We start from the raw sequence: 25646 nt of genomic DNA, 5'->3' as shown, positions 1-25646 counted from the left end.
GGGATTCCTGGAAGTGCTTTCTGATAAAGATAATCAAAGGTAAGGTTTTATTTACAATAGTATTTTTGATGGTTGATCATTCCAAGATGGCACCAATATGTATAGCCTAGCCTATTTTGCTGGGTATACCACGTCGTTTATTGCAAAGTGTGATTTCCCAGTAAAGTTATTTTTAAATCTGGCAAAGCAGTGGCATTCAAGACATGTTAATCTATAAGTCTTTGAATGACAATATTAAATTTTAACAATGTTTTCAAATAGTAATTTTGTAAATTGTAGTGCTGATTCATCGGAAGCATATAAACATGCAACAATTTTAAAGAAGCGATAATATTCCGACCGGGAATCTGCGTTAAGGTAAATAGAGGGAAAAAACAGAAAGATGGGGGCGGCCAGTTCACGCGCCTAAGTCCACTGTCCCCTGATCGGCCACTTGACAAACGCGATAATGTGTTAAAGCCAGGGCTTTGAATTACGTCATTCAGCTTTTTCCCGGGCTCTGAGAGCCCATTGGAGCCGTAGGAAGTGTCACGTAACAGCAGAGATCCTTTGTAATGGATAGAGATGGCAAAGAAGGCCAATAAATGGTCAGACAGGGTACTTCCTGTACAGAATCTTCTCAGGTTTTGGCCTGCCAAATGAGTTCTGTTATACTCACAGACACCATTCAAACAGTTTTAGAAACTTTGGAGTGTTTTCTATCCAAAGCTAGTAATTATATGCATATTCTAGTTTCTGGGCAGGAGTAATAATCAGATTAAATCGGGTACGTTTTTTATCCAGCCGTGAAAATACTGCCCCCTAGCCATAACAGGTTATAATGAGTTAGTTGCTTTCTGGACCCTGGCAATCTGTGTGAAATGTTAACTAGCTAACAAACTAACTACTATCAGTGAACTTATGTTTTCCCTCAAAAGTATGTGGTTCATTTTCAGAATGAGAGAATTAGGTGAAAATGAGGCGTTGCTTGTTAAACAAGTGGATTCAGGGATAAAGTGGAGCTGGAGCTGGGCCTGGCTTAAACTCGATGCTACTAGAGAGTTGAAAGGAACGCCACAAACTTTCCCTCTTTTTCTCACTTTTTCAATACAGTGGATAAAAACGTGTGCCCTCTGCCTGAAATAGATCAATTATGCCAACAAAGGGTATCCTGCTCTGCTGGCACGTTGTAGAACAGATGTCCACAGGCAGAAAGTGTATAATGTGTAGCCCAAAGATATTGCTTTTGTTGTGTTGAACTTGACAGTAACACTTTTGTGTGAGTGAGGGGGGGGATAATCTATTTTTTTTTTTTTTTTTTTACTCAACGTTATTTCTGCACACATGTAGCCTTGTGCACTTGATCGACATTTACTGTAGTGGCCACTATAATAGAGCAAAAATAGAATGCCTGTTTGTTTCATTCTATTTCTACTTTTAAAGTTGTTTTTTTCCCAAGTGCAATATTTCTATAATTAAGGCTGTCATGGTAACTGCATTATTAGTGTATTGTTTTTTTTCTCAAGACTGGAGTGTCATTTGCAGTAAAGTCTAGGCAACAAATAACATTGGATTGCTTTTTGAACATTTTTTAGCTGCTATTTAGGTTCACTTTAACCTTTTTATTTTTGTATTTTTTTTTTACAGACTGATCATGTAGATCATAATATTTTGTTTAATTAGTTAACCCGCATTTCTTCCTAGCAGGGATTTTTTGCATGTTTCAGTGTTTAAAAAAAAAAAAGTGTCACCAGTTTGCATCCCTGACATGAATCTTAAGTCTGTAGGGTAGCATCATGGTGTAGCTGGAGGACAGCTAGTTTCCATCTGTCCTCTGGGTACATTCATTTTAATCCAAAATCGAGTAGGCTCATGGTTCCTACCCCCTTCAATAGACTTACACAGTAATTATGACAACTTACAGAGGACGTCCTCCAACCGATCAGAGCTCTTGCAGCATGAACTGTTGTCCACCCCGTCAAAGGATCAGAGAATGAGCATAAGCTACAGCTAGCAAGCACTGCAGTTCTTCAAAAGGGGTGAGTAGTTGACTCCGAGCGAGACAATGGTTGAACAGTTTTGAACAAATGTATTTATTGAAAAATGAAGTAGAAGCGAGAGAGGGCTAGATAAATGCATCTTATTTTGCTAGTGAATGCAGCTAGCTAGTTTAGCCAACTCAAACACCCGGCTCAGAGAGGGGTTCCATGTTAGCTAGCTGTCTATAGATGTTTAACACTGGAACTCTTTCAACTTAAGGTAACCTTTTGGTTTTATTAATTTATTGCCACCGGGCCTGCCGGTGTAACTGCTAAATGGCTTGCTGACTGTACACTGTACTGCTTGATTGTGGAGGGTTTACTAACATGTCAGTTCTAGTAGCTATGTTGACGATAATGTTCACTAATATGGTGACAACAATGTAGGCTGTGTGCACGATTATGATATGAAGGTTTGGCTTGGAAAGTTCTATTTTTATTTTGCATGGTCACAGACAACTGATGTGTTGTGCACTGAATTCCCCAAGCATAGGGAAAAGGTGAGAGAGCATAGATGCGAGAAGGAATACAACGAGCATAGTGATCATGCTGTTTGTATGTGGCTGCTATGTAAGTAAACAGTGTTTGCATGTGATCAGGGGTGTATTAATTCGTCCAATTCTTCTGTTGAAATTTTTTTCTGAAACGGGTATAAACATACCTGAATTTGTCCAATAGAAACTCTTGGACTAATCAGCTAGATGTAGGCAAGAGTATGCAAGGCAATATTAAATGGGTCACAGTCTGTCACCTTGATTACTCAAATGTTTCTCTCAACCTGTGCACCTTCGTTGTAAACTTTAATTCATAGGCTAGGTTGTAGTAACCTGATGATTGTTATAAAGAAAATTTGAGTAAGGTGTAGTAGCCTAAATATATTGTTGTTATATTGAGCTGGGTGAATGGAATAAGAATGACAGTCATCCAATATGCTGTAATAGAAATAAGGCCTTGCTCATAAAACAAAATTGTCCTCCCTAATCTTAAACAGCACCAACTGCTACTGATTCCAAAACCTGCATTTTGTTTGCAATAAGACACGAAAGTTAAATTGCAAAAAATGTGGCAAAGAAGTGAACTTCATGTCCTGAATAGAACGTGTTATGTTTGGGGCAAACACATCACTGGTACCACTGTAAATATTTTAATGTATGGTGGTTGCTGCATCATGTTATGAGTATTCTTGTCATCGGCAAGGACTACAGGTTTTTTGTTTTTTGGGGAATAAAAAGAAAATGAATAGAGCTAAGAATAGGCAAAATCCTTGATGGGAAAACCTGTTTGTCTGCTTTCCAACTGACACTGGGGGACCTTTCACCTTTCAGCAGGACAATAACCTTAAACACAAGGCCAAATCTGCACTGGAGTTGTTTACCAAGAAGACAGTGAATGTTCCTGAGTGGCCTAGTTACAGTTTTGTAATATACTGCTCTGGAAAAAAATTAAGAGATCACTGCAAAAATGATCAGTTTCTCTGGTTTTACCATTTATAGGTATGTGTTTGGGGAAAATGAACAAAAACAAATTATTCTATAAACTACTGAAAACATTTCTCCCAAATTCGAAATAAAAGTAATTTAGAGCATTTATTTGCAGAAAATGACAACAGGTCAAAATGACAATGTGCAGTATTGTCAGACCTCGAATAATGCGAAGAAAATAAGTACATATTCATTTTTTAAACAACACAATACTAATGATTTAATGTAAGAAGAGTTCAGAAATCAATATTTGGTAGAATAACCCTGATTTTCAATGACAGCTTTCATTGGGAGAAATGTTTTTAGTAGTTTATAGAATAAAACAAATGTTCATTTTACCCAAACACATACCTATAAATAGTAAAACCAGAGAAACTGGTAATTTTGCAGTGGTCTCTTTACATTTTTTCCAGAGCTGTATATAATCCTTAATGAATTCAGGCTGTAACACAATGTGGAATAAGTCAAGGGCTATGAATTCAGGCTGTAACACAAAATGTGGAATAAGTCAAGGGCTATGAATACTTTCTGAAGGCACCGTATATTTGTGCATAAAGGCGTTTCCACCACCATTTCTCACATAATTAATTTGACTGATCTCACCCTGTCTAGTGTATTTTCTTTTATCGACGTTTGGAAAGTTTTTACTGACAAATTAGCTGTTTCCATCAGGCCTGTCGTGACTGTTTTTTATCCGACATGTACTTTACTCGCATAAGGTTGGATGGAAACCTGGTTAGAATGTAAGTGGGATTCATATTCAACATACACATGCTATAGCTCCAGGTAATGACCAAAATAATGGAAACACGAGTAAATGAGGGATACAAAGTATATTGAAAGCACGTGCTTCCACACAGATGTGGTTCCTGTTTAAGTAAGAGGGGCCCGAGACAGCTTTTTCCACCACCATCAACAAAACACCATTGGCTCATACATCGGGCCAGTTGACTTTTTTTTTTTTTTATTATAATTTTTTTATTGGTATTTTCGGCATTATCCACTAGGTTTGCTGCAGGTAGAAAATCCTAGGAAATGTTCTTTAATTGACACAAGCTGTCTCCAATCAATGTCTGGTTGTATGTGTGTTTGGTGTGGGTATCGCCTAAGCCAGGGGGAGGCGTAGCGCTATCAGTCTTCATTGCACAAAGCCTATTATTTGGCAGGGAATACTATATGTAGATTCTACACCTCACTTTGCTCAAGCTGATCTTCTCCAACGGACTCAGAAGTTGTAGCTAAAAATGGGTAAATTAAGGGGAGTGTCTAACCATGGAATTATGTTGTAGCGAACTCTGGGTAGCCCCGACCAGGTCTCACTATGTGTTGGCTTAAGATCGCTTCTTCACGTTTCTCTATATCAAGTCCCTTGTGTGTACATGCCTCTTCATTGGACTTACGGGCGGTATCCCACTTCTGACGCAACTGTCAAGCCAACACCTTAACCACTATGCCTAGCAATCCAAACCTCTTGGCTTAACGGTCAGTGTCTTGGCGTAACAATTGTGTCAGATCCCATTTGCCCCAGAAGACTAAGGTAGTGCTCACCAGAATAATGTCAAACATCGATAGAATGAATGCAAGTAAGCTAGTTAACATCGGTAAAGTTGTCTGTTCCGTTTAGGGACCGGGGAGAGAACCCAATAACTCCCAACAGTGGAAAGATTGGTCCTGTGCAAAATGTCCAAATGTCATCAGTTTGACCGGTTTTAAGAAATGAAAATCTGAGAAAAAGAGTGAACACGTTACTGGTAAATGAACATGTTCGTCTTGGGGGCATATTCTATGTGGTTGAAATACTGTCTGCTTGCATACAGTGCATTTGGAAAGTATTCAGCCCCCTTCACTTTTTCCACATTGTTACGTTTTATTCTAAAATTGTTAAAATCGTCCCCCCCCCCCAATCTACACACACTATCTCATAATGACAAAGCAAAAAAACTGTTTTTAGACATTTTTGCAAATGTATTAACCACTCAAGGGGGTGTGGGACGCTACCGTCCCACGTAAAGTATTTTTCAAATCTGACACCGCGGTTGGATTAACAAGAAGTTAATCTTTAAACCGATGTATAACACTTGTATGTTTCATGAATTTTTATAATGAGTATTTCTGTTTTTGAATTTGGCTCTCTGCAATTGTTACCGTCCCACCTGGCCAACATCCAGTGAAATTCAACAACAGAAATACATGAAACATACAAGTGTTATACATCGGTTTAAAGATAAACTTCTTGTTAATCCAACCATGGTTTCAGATTTCAAAAAGACTTTACGGCGAAAGCAAACCATGAGATTATCTGAGAACAGCGTCCAGCAGACAAATCATTACAAACCGTTAGCAGCCAAGAAGAGTAACATAAGTCAGAAATAGTGATAAAATGTATCACTTACCTTTGATCTTCATATGTTTGCACTCCCAAGACTCCATGTTAAACAATAAATGTTTGTTTTGTTTGATAATGTCCCTCTTTATATTCAAAAACCTCTGTTTTGTTGGTGCGTTTTTTTTCAGTAATCCATTGGAACAAAGCTCGGTCACTACAGACAGACGAGAAATCTAAAAAGTACCATAAAAGTTCGTAGAAACATGTCAAACTATGTTTATAATCAGTCCTCAGGTTGTTTTTGTCATAAATAATCAATCATATTTCAACCGGACAATTGTTTCGTCAATAGAAAAGGAAAAACAAGAAAGGCATGGTCCCGTTCACTCATGTCTGGCGTCCCACATGTCCCAAAGAGGTTAACCTGTTGGGGATAGGGGACAGTATTTGCATGGCCGGATAAAAAACGTACCCGATTTACTCTGGTTACTACTCCTGCCCAGTAACTAGAATATGCATATAATTAGTAGATTTGGATAGAAAACACCCTAAAGTTTCTAAAACTGTTTGAATGGTGTCTGTGAGTATAACAGAACTCATATGGCAGTCAAAACCCTGAGACAAATCCTAACAGGAAATGGAAATCTGATGTGTGGAATCACTTCAAACCTTTGCCATTGAAACACACAGGGACTTATTAATCATTTAGCACTTCCTAAGGCTTCCACTAGATGTCGACAGTCTTTACAAAGTGGTTTGAGTCTTCTATGGTAGAAACTGACCCAAAGAGAGGCTTGGGAAGTTGGTCACAGGGGGAGGGCCATTTACTACTATGACGCGGGCGCCCATGGCTACCCTCCCCTTTCGAAACGTTCAGTAAGACAATGCAATCGTCCGCCTTGAATATTATTGAAGCTCTGGTTGAAAACGGCCCTAAAGATTTCTGTTATACAACGTTTGACATGTTTGAAGAAACGTAAATATATATTTTTTGCACATTCGTGACGACAAGTCCCGCGCGCTTCAGTACATTATGAGTAGCCTTCGGGAACGCGCTAACAAGAAGGAACTATTGGGACATAAATTAACTTTTTCGAACAAAACTACATTTGTTGTGGACCTGGGATTCCTGGAAGTGCCTTCTGATGAAGATAATCAAAGGTAAGGGAATATTTACGATAGTATTTTAGATGGTTCCAAGATGGCGCTAACATGTATCGCCTAGCCTATTTTTCTGAGCATACCACGTCGTTTATTGCAAAGTGTGATTTCCCAGTAAAGTTCTTTTTAAATCTGGCAATGCGGTTGCATTCACGAGATGTTAATCTATAATTCTTTGAATGACAATATTAAATTTTAACGTTTTCAAATAGTAATTTTGTAAATTGTAGCGCTGATTCACCGGAAGCATTTGAGGGAAAATATTTTCTGAACGTCACGCGCCGATGTAAAATGCTGTTTTTATATATAAATATGAACTTTATCGAACAAAAAAATGCATGTATTGTGTAACATGATGTCCTAGGAGTGTCATCTGATGAAGATTGTCAAAGGTTAGTGCTGCATTTAGCTGTGTTTTGTATATTTGTGATGCATCTAGTTGCTTTGAAAATGGCAGTGTGATTTTTATTTTTTTTGGCAGGGTACTCTCCTGACATAATCTAATGTTTTGCTTTTGCTGTGTAGCCTTTTTGAAATCGGACAACATGGTTCGATTCAGGAGAGGTGTATCTATAAAATGGTGTAAAATAGTCATATGTTTGAGAAATTGAAGTTATAGCATTTGAGGTTTTGTATTTCGCGCGACGCAATTCCACTGGCTGTTGACTTTCCCAGACAGGTTAATGCAACCGCGGTGTCAGATTTCAAAATAGCTTTATGGCGAAAGCACATTGTTCAATATTCTGAGTACAGAGCTCAGCCATCAAAGCAAGCTATACAGTTACCCGCCAAGTTCTGGAGTCAACTAAACTCAGAAATAGTATTATAAATCTAAACTTACCTTTGCTGATCTTCGTCGGAATGCACTCCCAGGACTCCCACTTCCACAATAAATGTTTGTTTTGTTCGATAAACTCCATATTTATGTCCAAATACCTCCGTTTTGTTAGCGCGTTCAGATCACTAATCCAAAGGCATAATGCGTGAGCGCAAAACCCGAGACGAAAAGTCAAATAGTTCCATTACCGTTCGTAGAAACATGTCAAACGATGTTTACAATCAATCCTTAGGGTCTTTTTAACATAAATCTTCGATAACATTCCAACCGGACAATAGCGTATTCATTACAGAGGAAAAAGAAGGAACGGAGCGACTGTGTGCCTGCGCAGTAAACAACTCGTTGGTCTCAGGCTTGAGTCAGCTCTTATTCTCTTCCCAGTAACAGTAGAAGCATGAAACAAGGTTCTAAAGACTGTTGACATCTAGTGGAAGCCTTAGGAAGTGCAAAATGACCCCACAGACACTGTAGTTTCGAAAGGCAGTCAGCTGAAAAACTACAAACCACTTCCTGGTTGGATTTTGTCTCAGGTTTTTGCCTGCCATATGAGTTCTGTTATATTCACAGTCATCATTCAAACAGTTTTAGAAACTTCAGTGTTTTCTATCCAGATCTACTAATAATATGCATATCCTACCTTCTGGGCCCGAGTAGCAGGCAGTTTAATTTGGGCACGTTATTCATCTGAATTTCCGAGTACTGCCCCCTGTCACCAAGAAGTTTAAGTAAAAATAGCCTTTGAATGATCAAAACATCATCCATAGTATTTTGACATTATTAAAATGCTCAGAATTTTTATTGTACCTTTTCTGTCTTACTATCAGAAAGCCTGAAAGAACAGGTTGAGTGGGCGGGAGCTTACGTTCATGAGCTCGCCTTGATTGAAAGCTCTTTGAAATGCCCTTGTGGTCGTTGCCAGGTAACAATGTAAACAAAGGGCCACATGTCATTGATGACAAGGTATACAATGGACCACATGTCATCTTACCCTAAATAGTATGCCTCAACCCATTTTTTTTCTGCAAAATGCTCTAATGTTCAACAGAGCGGATCATAGACTGTTGGATATCAGACAAACCGCAGCAATACACAATTGCATTTATATTGTTTTGTAACTAATTACAGAATACAGTTCACTGATACACATCACAATAATTAGTAAAGCCTCAGTCACCTTTTGCCACCATTTTACTTTTTTTTTATTACAGCCATAAGCCTAATATAGGCACCTGGCTGCCATGCAGTGTGCAGGACCTGTTGATTCTTACAATTTTTAACACTCATCTCCCATCTGAATGCGTGAAGAAGAAGAAAAAAATGGCAAAGTAACAATGTGATTATCATATTACGTAAAAGTGAATTACTTAGGCTTTAGGAAATGCAACCAATTACAGAGATTGATCAAGCGAGGAAGGGGAACCATGTACCTTGCTTCAATCAAGCAGACTTCAGTCACCCACTTGGCTTCAGTCATCCCCAAGGTTGAAGCGGGATACAAATCCAGCTATGGCCTCCTTGTCAGGCCTCTCACACTGGGCAGACGGGTCCTGGGATGGACAGCTCGCACAGCTTCCCCACATACGATGATGGATCAAGGGTGACCTCATTGAAGAGGAGATCCAGGAGCCTGTCTACGTAGCCTGTAATGTTTTTGACAAGGGAAATGTTTGTTAAATGGGTAGTGTATTTAATTTCCTTTTTATTTAATGTTCTGAGTTACTGTTGATGTAGTGGTCTACTCATTTGATAATGTGTTTTTGAAGTACTCAATTTGAAATATGCAATATTTGGCTGCACTTTTTTTTGTCAAACTTCTCAATGTTTGTATTTGGAAATGGTGTGCTCAATTTATGCAGATTTGAAATGAGTAACTATGTTGGGTCTGGTTGCACAGGCTTCACAGCATATCCCCCTTTGCCTTTGGGAAAGCTGATTTTCTATCACAGCATTCCTGTTGCGGTGGTTGCCTGAGAAGCTGTGCAGACAGATGTTGAATTCTCTAAAATGCCTATCATTACAGCTTGATGATAGTGGAAAGACAAAAGGTGATGGAAAGTGAAATGACTGTTGGCTTGCTAGCTAAGTCACACCACTGATGAAAGGTTACCAGTATCTTTGGTTGTACATTCTGCCTGAGCTAGCTACTAGTAGCTATCTTACGGTCTGTAAACAAAACCAAAGCAAGGTATATATGTGATGACGGTTTTTAGGCGGTACATATTTAAATTAGTAAAGATAAGACGTTACCAAAGCCGGAAGTAAATCCTTGATAATGCCTGCCTCCTACATCTACGTTTTTGACACTGGGGAGGGGACCGGTAACTTTATGATCAAACTTTATCTATGTACCAGCTACAGTCATTTTTCATACTTGGGCACCTTACTTTGAACTGGATTCATCCAAATATTGTCAAATTTGAAGAAAACATGATTTTGATTGTTCGGGACCAAAACACTCATACGCAACCAGACGATTGATTGATTGATTGGAGACTGCTTTTGTCAATTAAATAACATTTCCTAGCATTTTCTACCTGCAGCAAACCTAGTGGATAATGCTGGATATACCGGTCAACAAAAAAAAAACACTGGCCTTACTTATACAATATGTGATGTGTGGTTGAGATGCATTGATGTTTAGCAAATTGTGCCATTTATCCCACCTCTCCCCTTAGTTCCAAAGCTCTTGGTGGACCTTCATGTGAAGTTGCTGAGGAAGATTGGCAAGTCAGTGTCGGCAGACAGATGGGAGAAGTACATTGTGAAGGTAAATAGAGCTCAGAACAAGGCTGGTCATTTTTTTGCACACTCCGATACAGTTAGGCTTAGCTTTATAGATGATTAACCTGTACCCCTGCACACTGACTCGGTACCCCCTGTATGTAGCCTCGTATTATTTTATTGTTACTTTTTATAATTTTTTTACTTTACTTTAGTTTATTTGGTAAATATTTTCTTAACTCTTCTTGAACTGCACTGTTGGTTAAGGGCTTGTAAGGTCTGCACTTGTTGTATTCGGTGCATGCGACAAAGTTTCATTTGATTCAACTATCAATATATTTCATTTGAATAAAAATACCGGCAGCAGCATGACTCTGGGCATTCTGAAAGATGATAATGTATATTTTAGAGGTTGGCTGATGGAATGTGTTTCCTTACAGGTGTGCCATGAGTTCAACAGTACCTGGGCATGGGAACTTGAAAATAAAGGATACAAGGACATGTCTGTGGAGTGCAAGACTGGAATACTCAAAGTAAGTGGCCAGTCTTTGTAATTAGTAGCCCTAACATCTAGGGATGCACTGTTTATTTTCAATCAAAATCTCAATATTGACATGTCCATTATATTGCATGAGTTTGCCATATACAGTGCATTTGGAAAGTATTCAGACCCCTTGACCTGTTCCACATTTTGTTCAGTTACAGCCTTATTCTAAAATTGTTTGAATTCATTTTTATCTACACAAAATACCCCATAATGACAAAGCGAAAACAGGTTTATAGAATGTTTTTTCAAATCTATTAAAAATAAAAAACATAACTTATTTACATAATTATTCAGACCCTTTTCTACAAGACTTGAAATTGAGCTCAGGTGCATCCTTTTTACATTGATCATCCTTGACATGTTTCTACAACTTGATTGGAGTCCACCTGAGGAAACCTGGCACCATCCCTATGGTGAAGCGTGGTGGCAGCATCATGCTGTGGAGATGTTTTTCAGCGGCAGGGACTGGGAGACTAGTCAGGATTGTGGAAAGATGAACGGAGCAAAGTACAGAGATCCTTGATGCAAACCTGCTCTGCTCAGGACCTCAGACTGGGGTGAAGGTTCACCTTCCAACAGGACAACGACCCTAAGCACACAGCCAAGACATCGCAGAAGTGGCTTCTTGACAAGTCTGAATGTCTTTGAGTGACCCAGCCAGAGGCCAGACTTCAACCCGATGAAACATCTCTGGAGAGACCTGAAAATAGCTGTGCCGCAACAGACTCAAGGCTGTAATCGCTGCCAAATGTTATTCAACAAAGTACAGAGTAAATGGTCTGTATACTTATGTAAATGTGATATTTCTGTTTTTGTATTTATGTTGGCAAAATAAAAAATACAAAACTGTTTTTGCTTTGTCATTGTGGGGTATTGTGTGTAGATTGTTTTTCTCAATTTAATCCATTTTAGAATAAGGCTGTAACGTAACAAAAGGTCAAAGGCTTGAATACTTTCCGAATGCACTGTAGCTATAATTAGGCTAGTTCAGCATGCAAACATTTCAACATATATTTCCAAACAAGATGCAGGTGGTAAAAATGACCCCGCTTTTCACCTAAATAAATCTACATATTTTCTGTATGATACAAAAGTTAATTCTCTGAAAAGTGGTTGCCAGTGTTGGTGGCACAGATCTTGTTCAGTTCACTCAAGTGTGTTGTGTTGCTAGTCATATCGCAATATTCCCCCCCCAAAAAATGTCCATATCTTGCAGCCCTACTATCATCTGATTTTAGTTTTTGCCAAAGGAAACATTTCTCATACTTTTTATTTCTCTGTCCAGCACTTATGTGAGTGCCAGTTTGATGACAATGTCAAGTTCAAGACTGCAATTAATGAGGAGGATCCCGATAAGATGCGGCTCCATCCTATTGGCAAGGACAAGGATGGCCTAATGTACTGGTTCCAACTTGACCAGGATAACAATGTGAGGGTCTATGTGGAGGAGCAGGATGACCTGGACGGGTCCTCCTGGAAGTGCATTGTCAGGTACTATGGATCTGTTGGCCTGGGGGGGCCCAGTGGGCTTTAGGGGATGAAAGAGGCATACTATGGTACTGCAGAGCTTAATTGTCAAGTCTTGTATTCCATGTGGATTATAGGTTACTTGGTTCATATGTAATTTTACCACAAGACTACTGAGAATGTCTGTCTGCTAAACTGGAAAGACTGATTTGAATTATCCATCTCTATGTAGAGACAGAAACAGCTTGGCTGAGATCCTGGCACAGCTGAAGACTCAAATCGACCCAGCACTGTTGACAAAGAAAGAAGGAGAGGAGGAAGATGAGAACAAGAAGACTGGGGGAGAAGGTAAAGTTATATGGACAAGGCTTGTTACATCAATAATGTCATATGCCATCTGTTTTTTGCTGTTTACGCAGACATTTTTATGATATTGCATGAGTTCAGTCATTTGCCTTGGATCTATTTTATCCAAAGTAAACAAAACGTATTTCCCTAACAAGCAGTTATAAATGTTGTACTTGTATTTTCTATTTGTAATGCCTTTGTCCATTAGGGGAAATTAAAAAGACAGAGGATACCTCAGGGGATGAAGAGGACAAACCCTCCAAGGATACAGATTCTTTAGTGTCCCCAAAAACAGAGAGTACAGAAAAAAAATCCCCAAAAGAGGAATCAAAGCTGGACGAATCAGATGCCAAATCCCCATCGAATGGCCTCAAAGACAGCCAAGTTGAGTCAGAGTCAACAAGACAATCCGAGAAGCCAATGGTGGATGACAAGGCCACCATTAACACCCAGGCCATCAAAGAAGAGCCGATGGAGGTGTCAGAATCCAAGGAGAGCACAGCCACAAGTGCTACAGAGCCTCTTGTGGAGAAACATTGTGTGATGCCACAGAGAGAACAGACTGAGGAAGCCAAGAGGAAGACTGCAGAGGAACTCCAAAGGGTGATGAAGAATGACCAGCAGGCCAAAATCCCCTTGAAAAAGAGAGAGATGAAACTTAGTGACGATTTTGATAATAGTAGTGGCGGTGGAAGTAGAATCATTGTGCGTAACCCATCTGTTGCTCCTGTCAAAGAAGCTCCTAAAGTTGAGGAGACAAGCAAAGAGGTCTCTGTTGCCCTGGTGGGGACGATGGAGACTAAAAGTGATCAAGTGAATGGTGATGCTCAGCCTGTCACAGAAAAAGGTGTCAATAAGGGGATGAGAGGATCTCCTAAAGAGATGAGAGAATCTGCTGATAGCAAAGAACAGCAAACAAAAGCTGTTGCTAGGGAAGAATGTGAAGCAGCAGAAGCTAGTGAAAAAGAGAAAACAAATCTGGACATGGACAAAAAGAAAGGGGAGATGGCAAGCAATGCTGAGGAGCCCATGGAGGTGGCCATGGCTGATGAAACTAACCTAAAGAAAACTATTCCAGCCCCAAAGGCAGAGAAGGAAAGCACTGAAGCACTGAAAAAAACATCCCTAAAAGAGGCTAAATCTTCATCCCCTCTGACAAAGCCAACAAGCACACCGGAAAAGTCCTCTGATCTTAAAGAGGAACAAAAAGTCAAGGTATCCAAGTGGGATGTGAAAGTGCGTCGTACAGAACACAAGACATCCACATCAATAGAAACCGATAAAAACCCTTTATCTAGTAAGTCACAGAAACCAGATGAAACTAAAGGAACCGATTCATCCATTGCATTTCAAGAGGTAAATTTGGCTGCCTTTAAGGAAACAGTTGTCCCTAAAGACAGTTGTCCCCTTTCTGTAGTGAAAGAGATGGAAAACACATCCATCATAAAAGCCACAGAAAAGTTGTTGAACCCTAAAAACCCAGAAACATCAGTCATCACTAAACAAACCGAGAGACCTGATCCCATTACAGATAAACCAGAAAGCTCGAAACGCCCTGAGTCGCCAGCAGTCATAAAAAATACAGAGAAACCATCTAACAAAGAGAGTGCAGAGAAATGTGATGGTTCTAACGATATCGAAACATCTTCTGTCATTAAAAAGACAGAGATTTCAGGAAAGAGTAAAGATGCCACGAACCTGGCCAGCTCTAAAGAGACCAATACGTCTTCATTCCTTAAAAAGGCAGACAAACCAGTTCCCAATAAAGAAGCAGAGAAACTGGACAGCACTAAAGAGACTAATAAATCGTTGGTCATTAAAATGACAGTGAAACCAGAAGCATCAAAACATACAGATAAATGTGATACCCCTAAAGACATTATGTCAGCTCTCACCAAAGAGAAACCTGCTGTCAGTGCTGTAAGCACAAATACAAATGTTGCTCCTGAGGTGAAGAAAAAAAACGTCCTGGAGAAAGACTCTAAGAAAACAGCTATCTGTAAAGATGAGACGAGAGCTGTTGCGACAGTGACTGAGACACAATCTGTCCCTAAAGATGTGGAGATGGCAGACGTCTTTGAGAAATCAAACCAATCACAACTGGAAGGACCCAAAAAGGTAGAGAAATTGGGTATCCCTAAAGACACGTTGAAATCCACAATGCCTAAATACGCAGAGAAATCTGCTAAATTGGCTACCCCTAAAGACGCGGAGAAATTGGCTACCCCTAAGGACGCGGAGAAATTGGCTACCCCTAAGGACGCGGAGAAATTGGCTACCCCTAAGGACGCGGAGAAATTGGCTACCCCTAAGGACGCGGAGAAATTGGCTACCCCTAAGGACGCGGAGAAATTGGCTACCCCTAAGGACGCGGAGAAATTGGCTACCCCTAAGGACGCGGAGAAATTGGCTACGCCTACGGACGCGGAGAAATTGGCTACGCCTACGGACGCGGAGAAATTGGCTACGCCTACGGACGCGGAGAAATTGGCTACGCCTACGGACGCGGAGAAATTGGCTACGCCTACGGACGCGGTGAAATTGGCTACGCCTACGGACGCGGAGAAATTGGCTACGCCTACGGACGCGGAGAAATTGGCTACGCCTAAGGACGCGGAGAAATTGCCTAAATCGGCTACGTCTGAAAATGCTGGGAAATCTGTTACCCCTAAAGACACTGAGAAATCGGCTACCACTACAGACGCTGAAAATTCTGCTAAATCGCCTACGCCTATCCCTAAAGACGCGGAGAAATTGGCTACGCCTAAAGACGCGGAGAAATTGGCTACGCCTAAAGATGCGGAGAAATTGCCTAAATCGGCTACGTCTGAAAATGCTGGGAAATCTGTTACCCCTAAAGACACTGAGAAATCGGCTACCACTACAGATGCTGAAAATTCTGCTAAATCGCCTACGCCTATCCCTAAAGACGCGGAGAAATTGGCTACGCCTAAAGACGCAGAGAAATTGGCTACGCCTAAAGATGCGGAGAAATTGCCTAAATCAGCTATGTCTGAAAATGCTGGGAAATTTGTTACCCCTAAAGACACTGAGAAATCGGCTACCACTACAGACGCAGAAAATTTGGCTAAATCGGCTATGCCTATCCCAAAAGACGAGGAGATATTGGCTACTCCTAAAGAAGCGGAGAAATCGGTTAACACTAAAGACACTGAGAAATCAGTTACCCTTAAAAACACAGAGACTGCTTCTAAAAAGATTGTGAAATCTTCAATCTGTGAAGGACAGAAACCAGATGCCTCTAAAGAAACTGAGAAACTGGCAGACATAAAGCCACCTGCAGCAAAAGGAGAGAAACATGTCGCCTTTGAGGATTCCAAGCAATTACCTTCTCTCAAAGAGTCTGTCCCAGTGGGGAAGAAACAGGAAGAGCCTATGGAAATAAGTTCGGAAAAGTCAACAGATGACAATGTAATTATTAGGGGACATGCCAATAAAGGCTGGACAAAGAAGTCTGTTAAAAGTGGAGAGAATTCTGAGAGTGAGCCTATCAAAGACTCAAACCGCATGGACTGTAATGCACCATCAGAAAAACAGGCTACCAGCAAGAAGGCATCATCTCTCACTGAGGCTGAAGGTGAGACAGACAAAAGCCAGGACAAAGTAATAAAGGAAGATGCCACAACACAGGGATGCCCTAAAGAGGATGAGAAGGAAGTTGATCAGGCTAAGAAAGACGACAAAAAGGAGGCTTATGGTGCTGAGAAAGATGACTCAACTGCAGCAGAGAAAACGTGTGAGGCAAAAGCAAGTAAAGGGTCTGAGAATAAAGATGAAAAAAAGGATGCCGGAACAACATCAGAGATTCAAGAGGAGGGAATTCGCCTGAAAATACGGGGGATTACTCATCGAAGGAGAGCTGAGCTCCAGAGAACGGAGAGGGATTCCGGGTCCGATACTGGTGAGACTGGGAGATCCCTGAGGAGGTCACCCAGGATTTGCAGGCCAACCGCTAAGGGGGTGGAGTTCCAGGACAGGAGGCTGGAGAAAAAAGAGACCACGCCCCCTGAGAAGGAGGATGAGGACGAGGAGGAGGAAACTGTTCAGAGGAAACCGAGAGAAAAGGTTGATCAAGATGGACAGTCCAAATCTAAGGTAAGTTCTTTCAGTAACTGCAGATATTTCTACATTAATATTACAGGTGGATTGTGAATGCATGTTTTTGGATCAACAGTATCTTTTAATTCAGGGATCCACAGTGTCAGCCTTCAGTAACTTATGTGTATGCTGTCCTACATTTAGCCTTATGAAATCCAAAAATGAGGTGAGGTGTTCTTTTGTTTTCAGGGGCGACGGAGGAGAAAGACCCGGTGGTCCAACACTCGAACACGAAGGCGCAAAAAGAATGGTTCTGGTGATGACAATGAAAGCGAGTCAAGCGAAGAGGAGAGTGAGGAGGACGACAGTGATGAGAGCTTTAAGGTGGAGAAGGGCAAGAGGAGGTGGAGGAACCGGAACAGAGAAAGGCACAGCGACGACTCTGACACCTCCTCGGATGATGACCTCCCTCCTAACGAAGACCCCTGCAAACACTGCGGCCTCCCCAACCATCCCGAGCTGGTGGGTCCTCATTGAAAAGCATTTAATTGAAATGGAATTGACCCTAACCCTGGATAGCTGTAATCATGGTTATACTAGCCTGTATCACAGTCTCATAGGGTGGCGCACAATTGGCCCAAGCGTCGCCCGAGTTTGGCCGGTGTAGGCCGTCATTGTAAATGAGAATTTGTTCTGAACTGATTTGCCTAGTTAAATAAAGGTTAAATAAAAAAATAATTTAAAAATATACTATATTCATAATATTTATCTCCACTGACAGATAAGACTACCATATAATGTGTTCCAGCTAATCCCCCTCCGTGTTTCCCCCACAGATCTTGCTATGTGACTCGTGTGACAGTGGCTATCACACGGCCTGCCTCAGACCCCCTCTCATGATCATCCCAGATGGCGAGTGGTTCTGTCCACCCTGCCAACATGTAAGTAACATCCAGATGCTAAACAAACGGGACTCACACTACAGTTTGGATGCTAGCCACATCACTATTTATTTGGACAGTGAAGCTAATACTTTTAATTTGACTCTACTCCAGCCTTATTGGATTTGAGATCAAATGTTTTGTGAAGCGACAGTACAGAATGTCACCTTTTATTTGAGGGTATTTTCATACATGCAGTCAGGTCCATAATTATTGGCACCCTTGATAAATATGAGCAAGAATATACTGTATAAAATAAATAATATAAATACTGAGCTACAGTATATTGTATGCTCCCAAAAATTGGGAGAGATCGAGTTTCTTTTTACCAAGTAATTAAAAAAATCTGATGGCACCCGTTTTCAGTACTCTAGCACTCTCCCCTTGCGAAGATAACGACACAGCCTTTTCCTGAGATTGTCATTTTGTCACTTTTATTGTAAATAAGAATATCAAGTATTTCTGAACATTTCTATGTTAATGTGGATGCTACCATGATTACGGATAATCATGAATGAATCGTGAATAATGATGAGTGAGAAAGTTAGATGCACAAAGATCATGGCCCCAAAACATGCTAACCTCTCACCATTACCAATAGTGAATAATGATGAGTGACAAAGTTAGAGGCATAAATATCATACCCCTAAAAAATGCTAACGTTATTGGTAATGGTGAGAGGTTAGCATGTTTTGGGGCCATGATCTTTGTGCATATGTAACTTTCTCACTCATCATTATTCACGATTCATTCGTGATTATCCGTAATCATGGTAGCATCCACATTAATGTAGATGTGTTCAGAAACATATTATATTCTTACAATAAAAGTGACTTGAAAATGACAAAACAAACCAAAACAAGCTGAAATTGCATCCAACAAGTATGGAGTCACTTGATGTCGACATTGCGTGCTAGGAATATGGGACCAAATACTCAACTTTTGAATAAATGTAATACAGTATCAGTGAATTTGTTCAAATACTTAGGACATCTTCAAATTAGGGGATTAGATAACTAAAGTGCTTTAATTTCTAAATGGTAAAACAGAGAGTGCCTAAAGAAAGTATTCACACCCCTTGACTTTTTCAAAATCTTGTGTTATGCTTTAGTCACATAATAAGTTGCATGGACTCTCTCTGTGTGCAATAATAGTGTTTAAAATGATTTGTTTATGACTAGCTTATCTCTGTACCCCACACATACAATTATCTGTAAGGTACCTCAGTTGAGCAGTGAATTTCAAACACAGATTCAGTAACAAACACCCGGGACATTTTACAATGCCTTGCAAAGAAGGGCACCTATTGGTAGATGGTCAAAATAAAAAAAGCAGACATTGAATATCCCTTTGAGCATGGTGAAGTTATTTATTACGCTTTGGATGGCGTATCAATACACCCAGTCACTACAAAGATACAGGCGTCCTTCCTAACTCAGTTGCTGGAGAGGAAAGAAACCACTCAGGGATTACTTCACAATTTTACCATGAGGCCAATGGTGACTTTAAAACAGTTGCAGAGTTCAATGGCTGTGATAGGAGAACTGAGGATGGATCAACAACATTGCAGTTACTCCACAATACTTACATAATTGAGAAGGAAGCCTGAACATAATAAAAATATTCCAAAGAACGTGTCCTGTTTGCAACAAGACACTAAAGTAATACTGCTAAAAATGTGACCAAGCAATTAACTTTTTGTCCTGAATACAAAGTGTTATCTTTGGGGCAAATCCAATACAACACACTACTGAGTACCATATTTTCAAGCATAGTGGTGGCTGCATCATGTTATGGGTATGGGAGGACTGGGGACTTTTTCAGGATAAAAATGAAGTGGAGATAAGCACAGGCAAAATCCTAGGGGTAACCCTGGTTCAGTCTGCTTTCCACCAGACACTGGAAGATAAATTCACCTTTCAGCAGGACAATAACCTAAAACACAAAGCCAAATCTACACTAGAGTTGCTTACCAAGAAGAACATTTAGGTTCCGGACTGTCTGAATTACAGTTTTGACTTAAATCTACTTGAGAATATATACCAAGACCTGAAAATGGTTGTCTAGCAATGATCAACAACCTTGAAGAATTTTGAAAAGAACAATGGGCAAATGTTGCACAATCCAGGAGTGAAAACCTCTTTGACTTACCCAGAAAGACTCACTGCTGTAATCGCTGACAAAAGGTGCTTCTACAAAATGTTGACTCGGATGTGAATACTTATGTACAATAGATTTCTGTATTTCATTTTCAAGAAATGTGCAAAAAGTATTGGGGTAGTGTGTGTGTAGATGGGTGAGGGGGGAAAATAATAATTGAATTCAGGCTACAACAAAATGTGGAATAAGTCAAGGGGTATGAATACTTTCAGAAGGCACTGTATGAATGAAAATAAACTCAAATAAAAGGTGGCATTCTGTACTGTCGCCTCTAATACCCAAAATGCTGGAGTATAGAGCCAAATTAAAAGGTTTAGCTTCACTGTCCAAATATGTAGGGGAGTGTGTGCATGTGTTGTGTCATTCTTACCCATCTCCTGGTGACCCCCTGCAGAAGCTACTCTGTGACAAGCTTGAGGAGCAGCTTGCTAATCTCGATGCTGCCCTGAAAAAGAGGGATCGCGCTGAGCGAAGGTGAGAACCTCTGAACCATGACCCTTGGTGTAAAACAGCAAATGACAACAGGAAGATAAATGCATTTAGTTGGGTGGTTCTTATTAAAGAACATGAGGCTCAGTCCACAACACATGCAATTGGAGTCTACACTGAATTGCATTGTGCCTATTCTATTGTCGAACCAATCACCCTGATCTGTGTGTCGATCTCAAACATTTATTGGAGCTTACATTGCTTGACATTTATTTTTGTACAATGGCAGTGGGCCTCTGATAATGGGAAAGCAGTTATTTTTTTTATTCTATCATAAGTTGTTTTAAATAAAATAATTGTATTTTTTCCCTCCAGAAAAGAACGTTTGGTCTATGTTGGAATAAGTGTTGAAAACATCATCACTCCCTCTGTAAGTAGCATTTGGTTGTTATGGTTATATACCATCATGAAAGTCCATTGCAAAACATCCTGAATTCAGTGTGTTGGATGTCCTTGTAAAATGGTCTGTCACACTGTTCACTGCCCAGCCTAGACTGATTGCTTCCTATAGTGTACTGACACGTTGCCTACTCTCATTTCAGTTGGAGGTAGAGGAAGAAAAGGAGGAAGAAGTGAAGAAGGAGAAGAAGGAGAAGAAAGAGAAAAGCAAGAGCTGGGGTCGAAGGTCAACAAGGGCAAAGAAAAGCATAAGTTACAGGTATGAAGTCTGTACTAAACTCAGGATTATTAGAAAAGTCTGTTATGTGTGGTTGGTCTTTATTGTTTCAGAATGGTGGCTGTTAAATCCCTGAATAATTACGACATCTTGTTTGCAGGTTTGATGAATTTGATGAGGCTATCGAGGAGGCAATTGAAGAAGACATCAGAGAGGCTGATGGTGGAGGTACAGTTGGAGGACATTATGGAATCTGGCAACAAAGTCATAGAATTATGAATTTAATTCAATGTCTCTTAGTTTTGTTCTGAAATTACTTCTGGCTGCAGCATTTCACCTATGCGCCCCCTGGTAATTGTGCATTGTTCAAGCTTTAAGAAGGGTTATGAAGAGTTAAGTCTGAGGCTGCGTTTCATTTTAGATCTGTCAAGGAGTGTGAACGAGGGCAAGGAGTGAACATCTACCCTGAATGAAACACAGCCTGAGAGCCTTTTTAACTCATGTAGCCTGCAAACAATCTTTCATTATTTAGTCTTAGACATTGGAGGAGGGGGGGTGCTAAGCTGACATATTGAATTGTTTTAAGATTGTCATACTATGGATAATTTAGCTATTTTGAATTTTAGGACCCCTTTAGGTATAGAAAAATACACTACCGTTCAAAAGTGTGGGGTCACTTAGAAATGTCCTTGTTTTTGAAAGAAAAGCAATGTTTTTGTCATGTAAAATAACATAAAATTGATCTGAGATACAGTGTAGACGTTGTAAATGACTATTGTAGTTGGAAACGGCAGATTTTTTTATGGAATATTTACACGGGCGTACAGAGGCCCATTATCAGCAACCATCACTCTGGATGGAATAGCTTTTTTTATTATTATATATTTTTTTTTACACATTTAACCCATTTTTGGGAGGGTAGGCACAAAACTACCTTCACACTTCCATTCTTTTAAAAAAAAACGGTACCGGTTACATTTACGTGAGACGTGTGGGGGTCGTAGAGCAAAACGAAGAACACCGTCGTGTTCGTGAGAGTCTCTCCTTTCCATAGAATAGTTTCGGGATGTCTCATGGTCTGACAAATACCGCTCTAGCTCTGCTACCTTTCACCCAGATGCGGAGGTACGACACTGGCGGATGCAGTAGATGGAGACTCATCCAATGCTATTAAACGATCTCTAGCTTAAACTGACAGATTTTGATGGGAATTATTTTGTTATGTAACTTAGATTGATGCACCGGTTTGTCAATTGATTCTAGGGGGTTAATGTGTGCCTGTTGGATTGTCTAAATGTTGACGTATGCTGCCCTCTACAGGAGCTGGTCGGGGCAAGGACATGGCCAACATCACAGGCCATAGCAGAGGGAAGGACATGTCCACCATCCTGGCAGCAGGAGAGGTTGGTGAGGGCAAGGAGAATGGACGCCCGCCACGGCCCAAAGCCGGCCAGCGCAGGAAGAAGCGCCGGCGTCTCAACGACCTGGACAGCGACAGCACTGTGGAGGAGGAGGAGAGCGAGGACGAGTTCCGTCTCAGTGACAGGTAGGGTCATCAGGTGGGTGGGAGGTAGGGGTGCATAAGTCAGGACAAGGAAGACAGGGTTGTGTTCATAAGGCACCAAATGGAAGACGACAGACTGAAACACGGAGGGACTACGTTGACTTTTTAAAATGTTTTCTGTTAGGTGCCATAATGAACACAACCCAAGGTACCACTTTATGACCGCTATTACAGCTAGAAATGTGTGACACAAAGGGGTGTTGAATTAATTTGTCTAATTTTCTTCTCTCCCTCTGCACACTTTTATGTGTAGTACGGAGGAAGAGGAGTTTGTGGCGTCAGACAAGAGCGACGCAGAGAGCGAAGCGGCAGTCGACTCTAACGACGACAGTGACTTCGGCAGCACGCAACGCAGAACTGCCAGGACAAGGAGGCCGGCCAAATGTCAAAGGAGCACTCGGCCGCGAAGGCGCCGCAGAGCGAGAGGGTACTCAGACGATGAAGAGGAGGAGACGAGTGATGAAGATGAGGACGAAATGAGTACGTTGGTGTCGTCAATTCCTCTTTGTTGATTGAAGGGACATCTCTCCAGAATTACACTTTGTTAGATGTTTTCAGATCTCAAAAGTGGTCTTCTCCTGAGACAAGTTCCAGGCCATCTGTTTTGTGGATTCTGCTTTATGCCACAACCCAAAATAATTTGAAAAGGGTCTGATTTGTGGCGCTTATGTTTTCCACTAATTTGTGGTTGTGGCCTTCGTTACAGTGGTTAGACAGCCGATTGGGTGGGACATAGATCCATATTGATATTATAAAAATCTTATGGTCTAAAAACATCTGACATAATGGCATTAAGTGTTGATTTTGTAATTGTCCTTTTAAAGACCAATAGGTATGTGTTGGCGGCCCTGTGACGTGGCTCTCTGTGTTGACTGGCTCTCTCTCTTTGCTGACCTATTTAACTAGTGTCAGAGGGCTCCAGCGAGTTCAGCGACAGCGACCTGGACTGTAGTCAACGCCGATCCCGCCGTAGTCATACAAAGAAGCAGGTCAACTACTGCGAGTCGTCCGGCGACTCCGACGGCTCCAAGGCCGGCACCAACCGGGACAAAGTCAAACCGCGGAGGCGCCTTGCCAGCTCCGACAGCGAAGGTCAGCCAGACGTTTTTTTTTCTAGACGCTCACTCTTTGCCTCACTGCCACTGCTATTAGCGTATGTTTTCTGTGTGTGTGTGTGTGTGTGTGTGTGTGCGTTTTCTGTAGTGTGTGTGTAAGTCATATGAATTAGATTCTTAAGCGAGTCCTCACTGCCCATTACTTTAACTGATATTAACAACATGGTTTAACCTAACGTCCACCGTTTCATGCCTTGCTCTTTCAGCAAGCTCCTCCAGAGGCTCGGAAGACGGCAAGAGGGAGAGAACTAGGTTGAAGAGGAGGGCTGACTCATCTGAGGAAGAGTCCCAGCAGCGCCGCAGACGCCTCTCGCTGAAACGGAGGCGAGCCTCCGAGGAGGACGATGAAGATTCCGACGAATCATCGGAGGGAGAGCGTCCGGTCCGCAAGCGTGTGAACCGCATTGACTCGGACGACTCTGACGAGGAGGAGGAGAAGGAAGAAACAAAGGAAGAGGAGGAAGGGGGGGTGCTGGGGAAGGGAGCCAGCCCATTGGACTACAACCTGGTGGAGCTGCACCCCCCTACCAACGGACAGAGTCCCATCAAGGCCCTGGAGGGCCTGGCTCACATTGGGCCCCAAAAACCTGGAGCCACAGCCGTCACCATAGCACCCAATGGACTGGAGTTGGCGCCACAGGACGATGATGAGGACGACCTGCTGGGGGTCACAGACCTAGTGGACTTTGTCTGCAATAGTGATGTGTTGTAAAACCAACTTGTACGTTTGTTCATTTCTGTAGTATTGTATTTTTTTATATTATGTTTTTTTCTCCACTGAAGTCGTCCACCGTTTATTTCTGCCCTCTTGTTTTTATTTTTTTTCTATTCATCCTCCTTGTCCCCTCCTCAGTGTGCCCCCATCCATCCATATGAACTGGATGCCTTACGGGGAGAAGTTAATTCTCTTCACTCTTCGCACCTCTCGCAGTTGGATTGTACAGTCATTGAGAGCACTAACTCTAAAGGATGTTTTGTGGCACGTGAATTAGCTTTGTCTTATCCTCTGTACTCCGTCACCGATGGACATGCGGGTCAGATACTTGACTACAAATGAACCTACCTGTTTCTCCAGCCAACTTCCAGGGTTTCCTACTCAGGGGTATGTCCACTACCCCACATGACCCCACCATACAAAGAATCCATCTCTCAACTTCATGGTTTTGTTCATTAGGCCCAAAACGGAAGAAAGTAGACAAACTGGGAGGGACTAACTAGACTTGTCCAATAAACACTCATTTTTGTTTTCTGTTGTGTGACTTAATGAACACGACCCATGAAAACCTGTTCTCCTGAGAAGCTCCTCAGTGTTCCTGCCTGGAAAAGAGGATGTCTTCTTGTTGGATATAATTAATTGTTTGTAGGAGGTAGATGTGTTTTAGCTCAGGTGGGCCTTCACGCTTCAGCAAACACAGGAATGGAGGGGTGCTCAACAACGACAAAAGTCACGAGAATGGCTGACCATGAATTCTTTTTTTTTTATTGGTAAGCCATTCTCGTAGCTTTATATTGTTTAGTTTGTATACCTCTTGTAAGATTTCTAAATGTGTATATGAGAATAGATGGCAGAGGTAAGGGGTCAAACTGCTTCCATTTACAACTTAAATTGACATCGTTTTGTGGATCAGCTGCTGGAAACCAATCATTGTTTTTATCCCCCACTCTTTTCCCCAAACATTTAATATTAATGTCTCACTTTTTTTGATATTTGAATTCCACATTTTAATCCTCAAACAATTTATTTGTTTTGATGTGTTCAGTTCTATTAGTCAGTTGTTTGACTAAACCCTTAAGC

At 41.1% G+C, this 25646-nt stretch overlaps 1 protein-coding gene across 2 annotated transcripts in view; it reads left to right on the top strand.

Moving 5' to 3' along the window:
- The window catches only part of LOC106567587 (remodeling and spacing factor 1), a 58869-nt gene extending 33772 nt beyond the window's left edge, over positions 1–25097 (top strand). Inside the window, exons 1-16 of one of the 2 annotated variants that reach the window (XM_014137089.2) lie at positions 1763–2018; positions 10500–10591; positions 10986–11078; positions 12378–12583; positions 12792–12907; positions 13116–17023; positions 17216–17488; positions 17803–17907; positions 20462–20541; positions 20872–20926; positions 21099–21214; positions 21333–21400; positions 22493–22718; positions 22990–23216; positions 23643–23828; positions 24058–25097. In XM_014137089.2, the coding sequence (XP_013992564.2) occupies positions 11046–11078; positions 12378–12583; positions 12792–12907; positions 13116–17023; positions 17216–17488; positions 17803–17907; positions 20462–20541; positions 20872–20926; positions 21099–21214; positions 21333–21400; positions 22493–22718; positions 22990–23216; positions 23643–23828; positions 24058–24563 (6105 nt within the window). In that variant the 5' untranslated portion in view covers positions 1763–2018; positions 10500–10591; positions 10986–11045 and the 3' untranslated portion in view covers positions 24564–25097. Of the gene's footprint in view, positions 1–1762; positions 2019–10499; positions 10592–10985; positions 11079–12377; positions 12584–12791; positions 12908–13115; positions 17024–17215; positions 17489–17802; positions 17908–20461; positions 20542–20871; positions 20927–21098; positions 21215–21332; positions 21401–22492; positions 22719–22989; positions 23217–23642; positions 23829–24057 lie in introns of those variants that run through there. The other variant, XM_014137088.2, reaches the window with a different exon arrangement.
- The last annotated feature ends 549 nt before the right edge of the window (positions 25098–25646 follow it).

Source organism: Salmo salar, chromosome ssa13 (assembly GCF_905237065.1).
Source record: "Salmo salar chromosome ssa13, Ssal_v3.1, whole genome shotgun sequence".
Lineage (NCBI taxonomy): Eukaryota > Metazoa > Chordata > Actinopteri > Salmoniformes > Salmonidae > Salmo > Salmo salar.
Note: the sequence above shows the minus strand (reverse complement) of the source record. Positions and strands in the feature narration are given on the sequence as shown.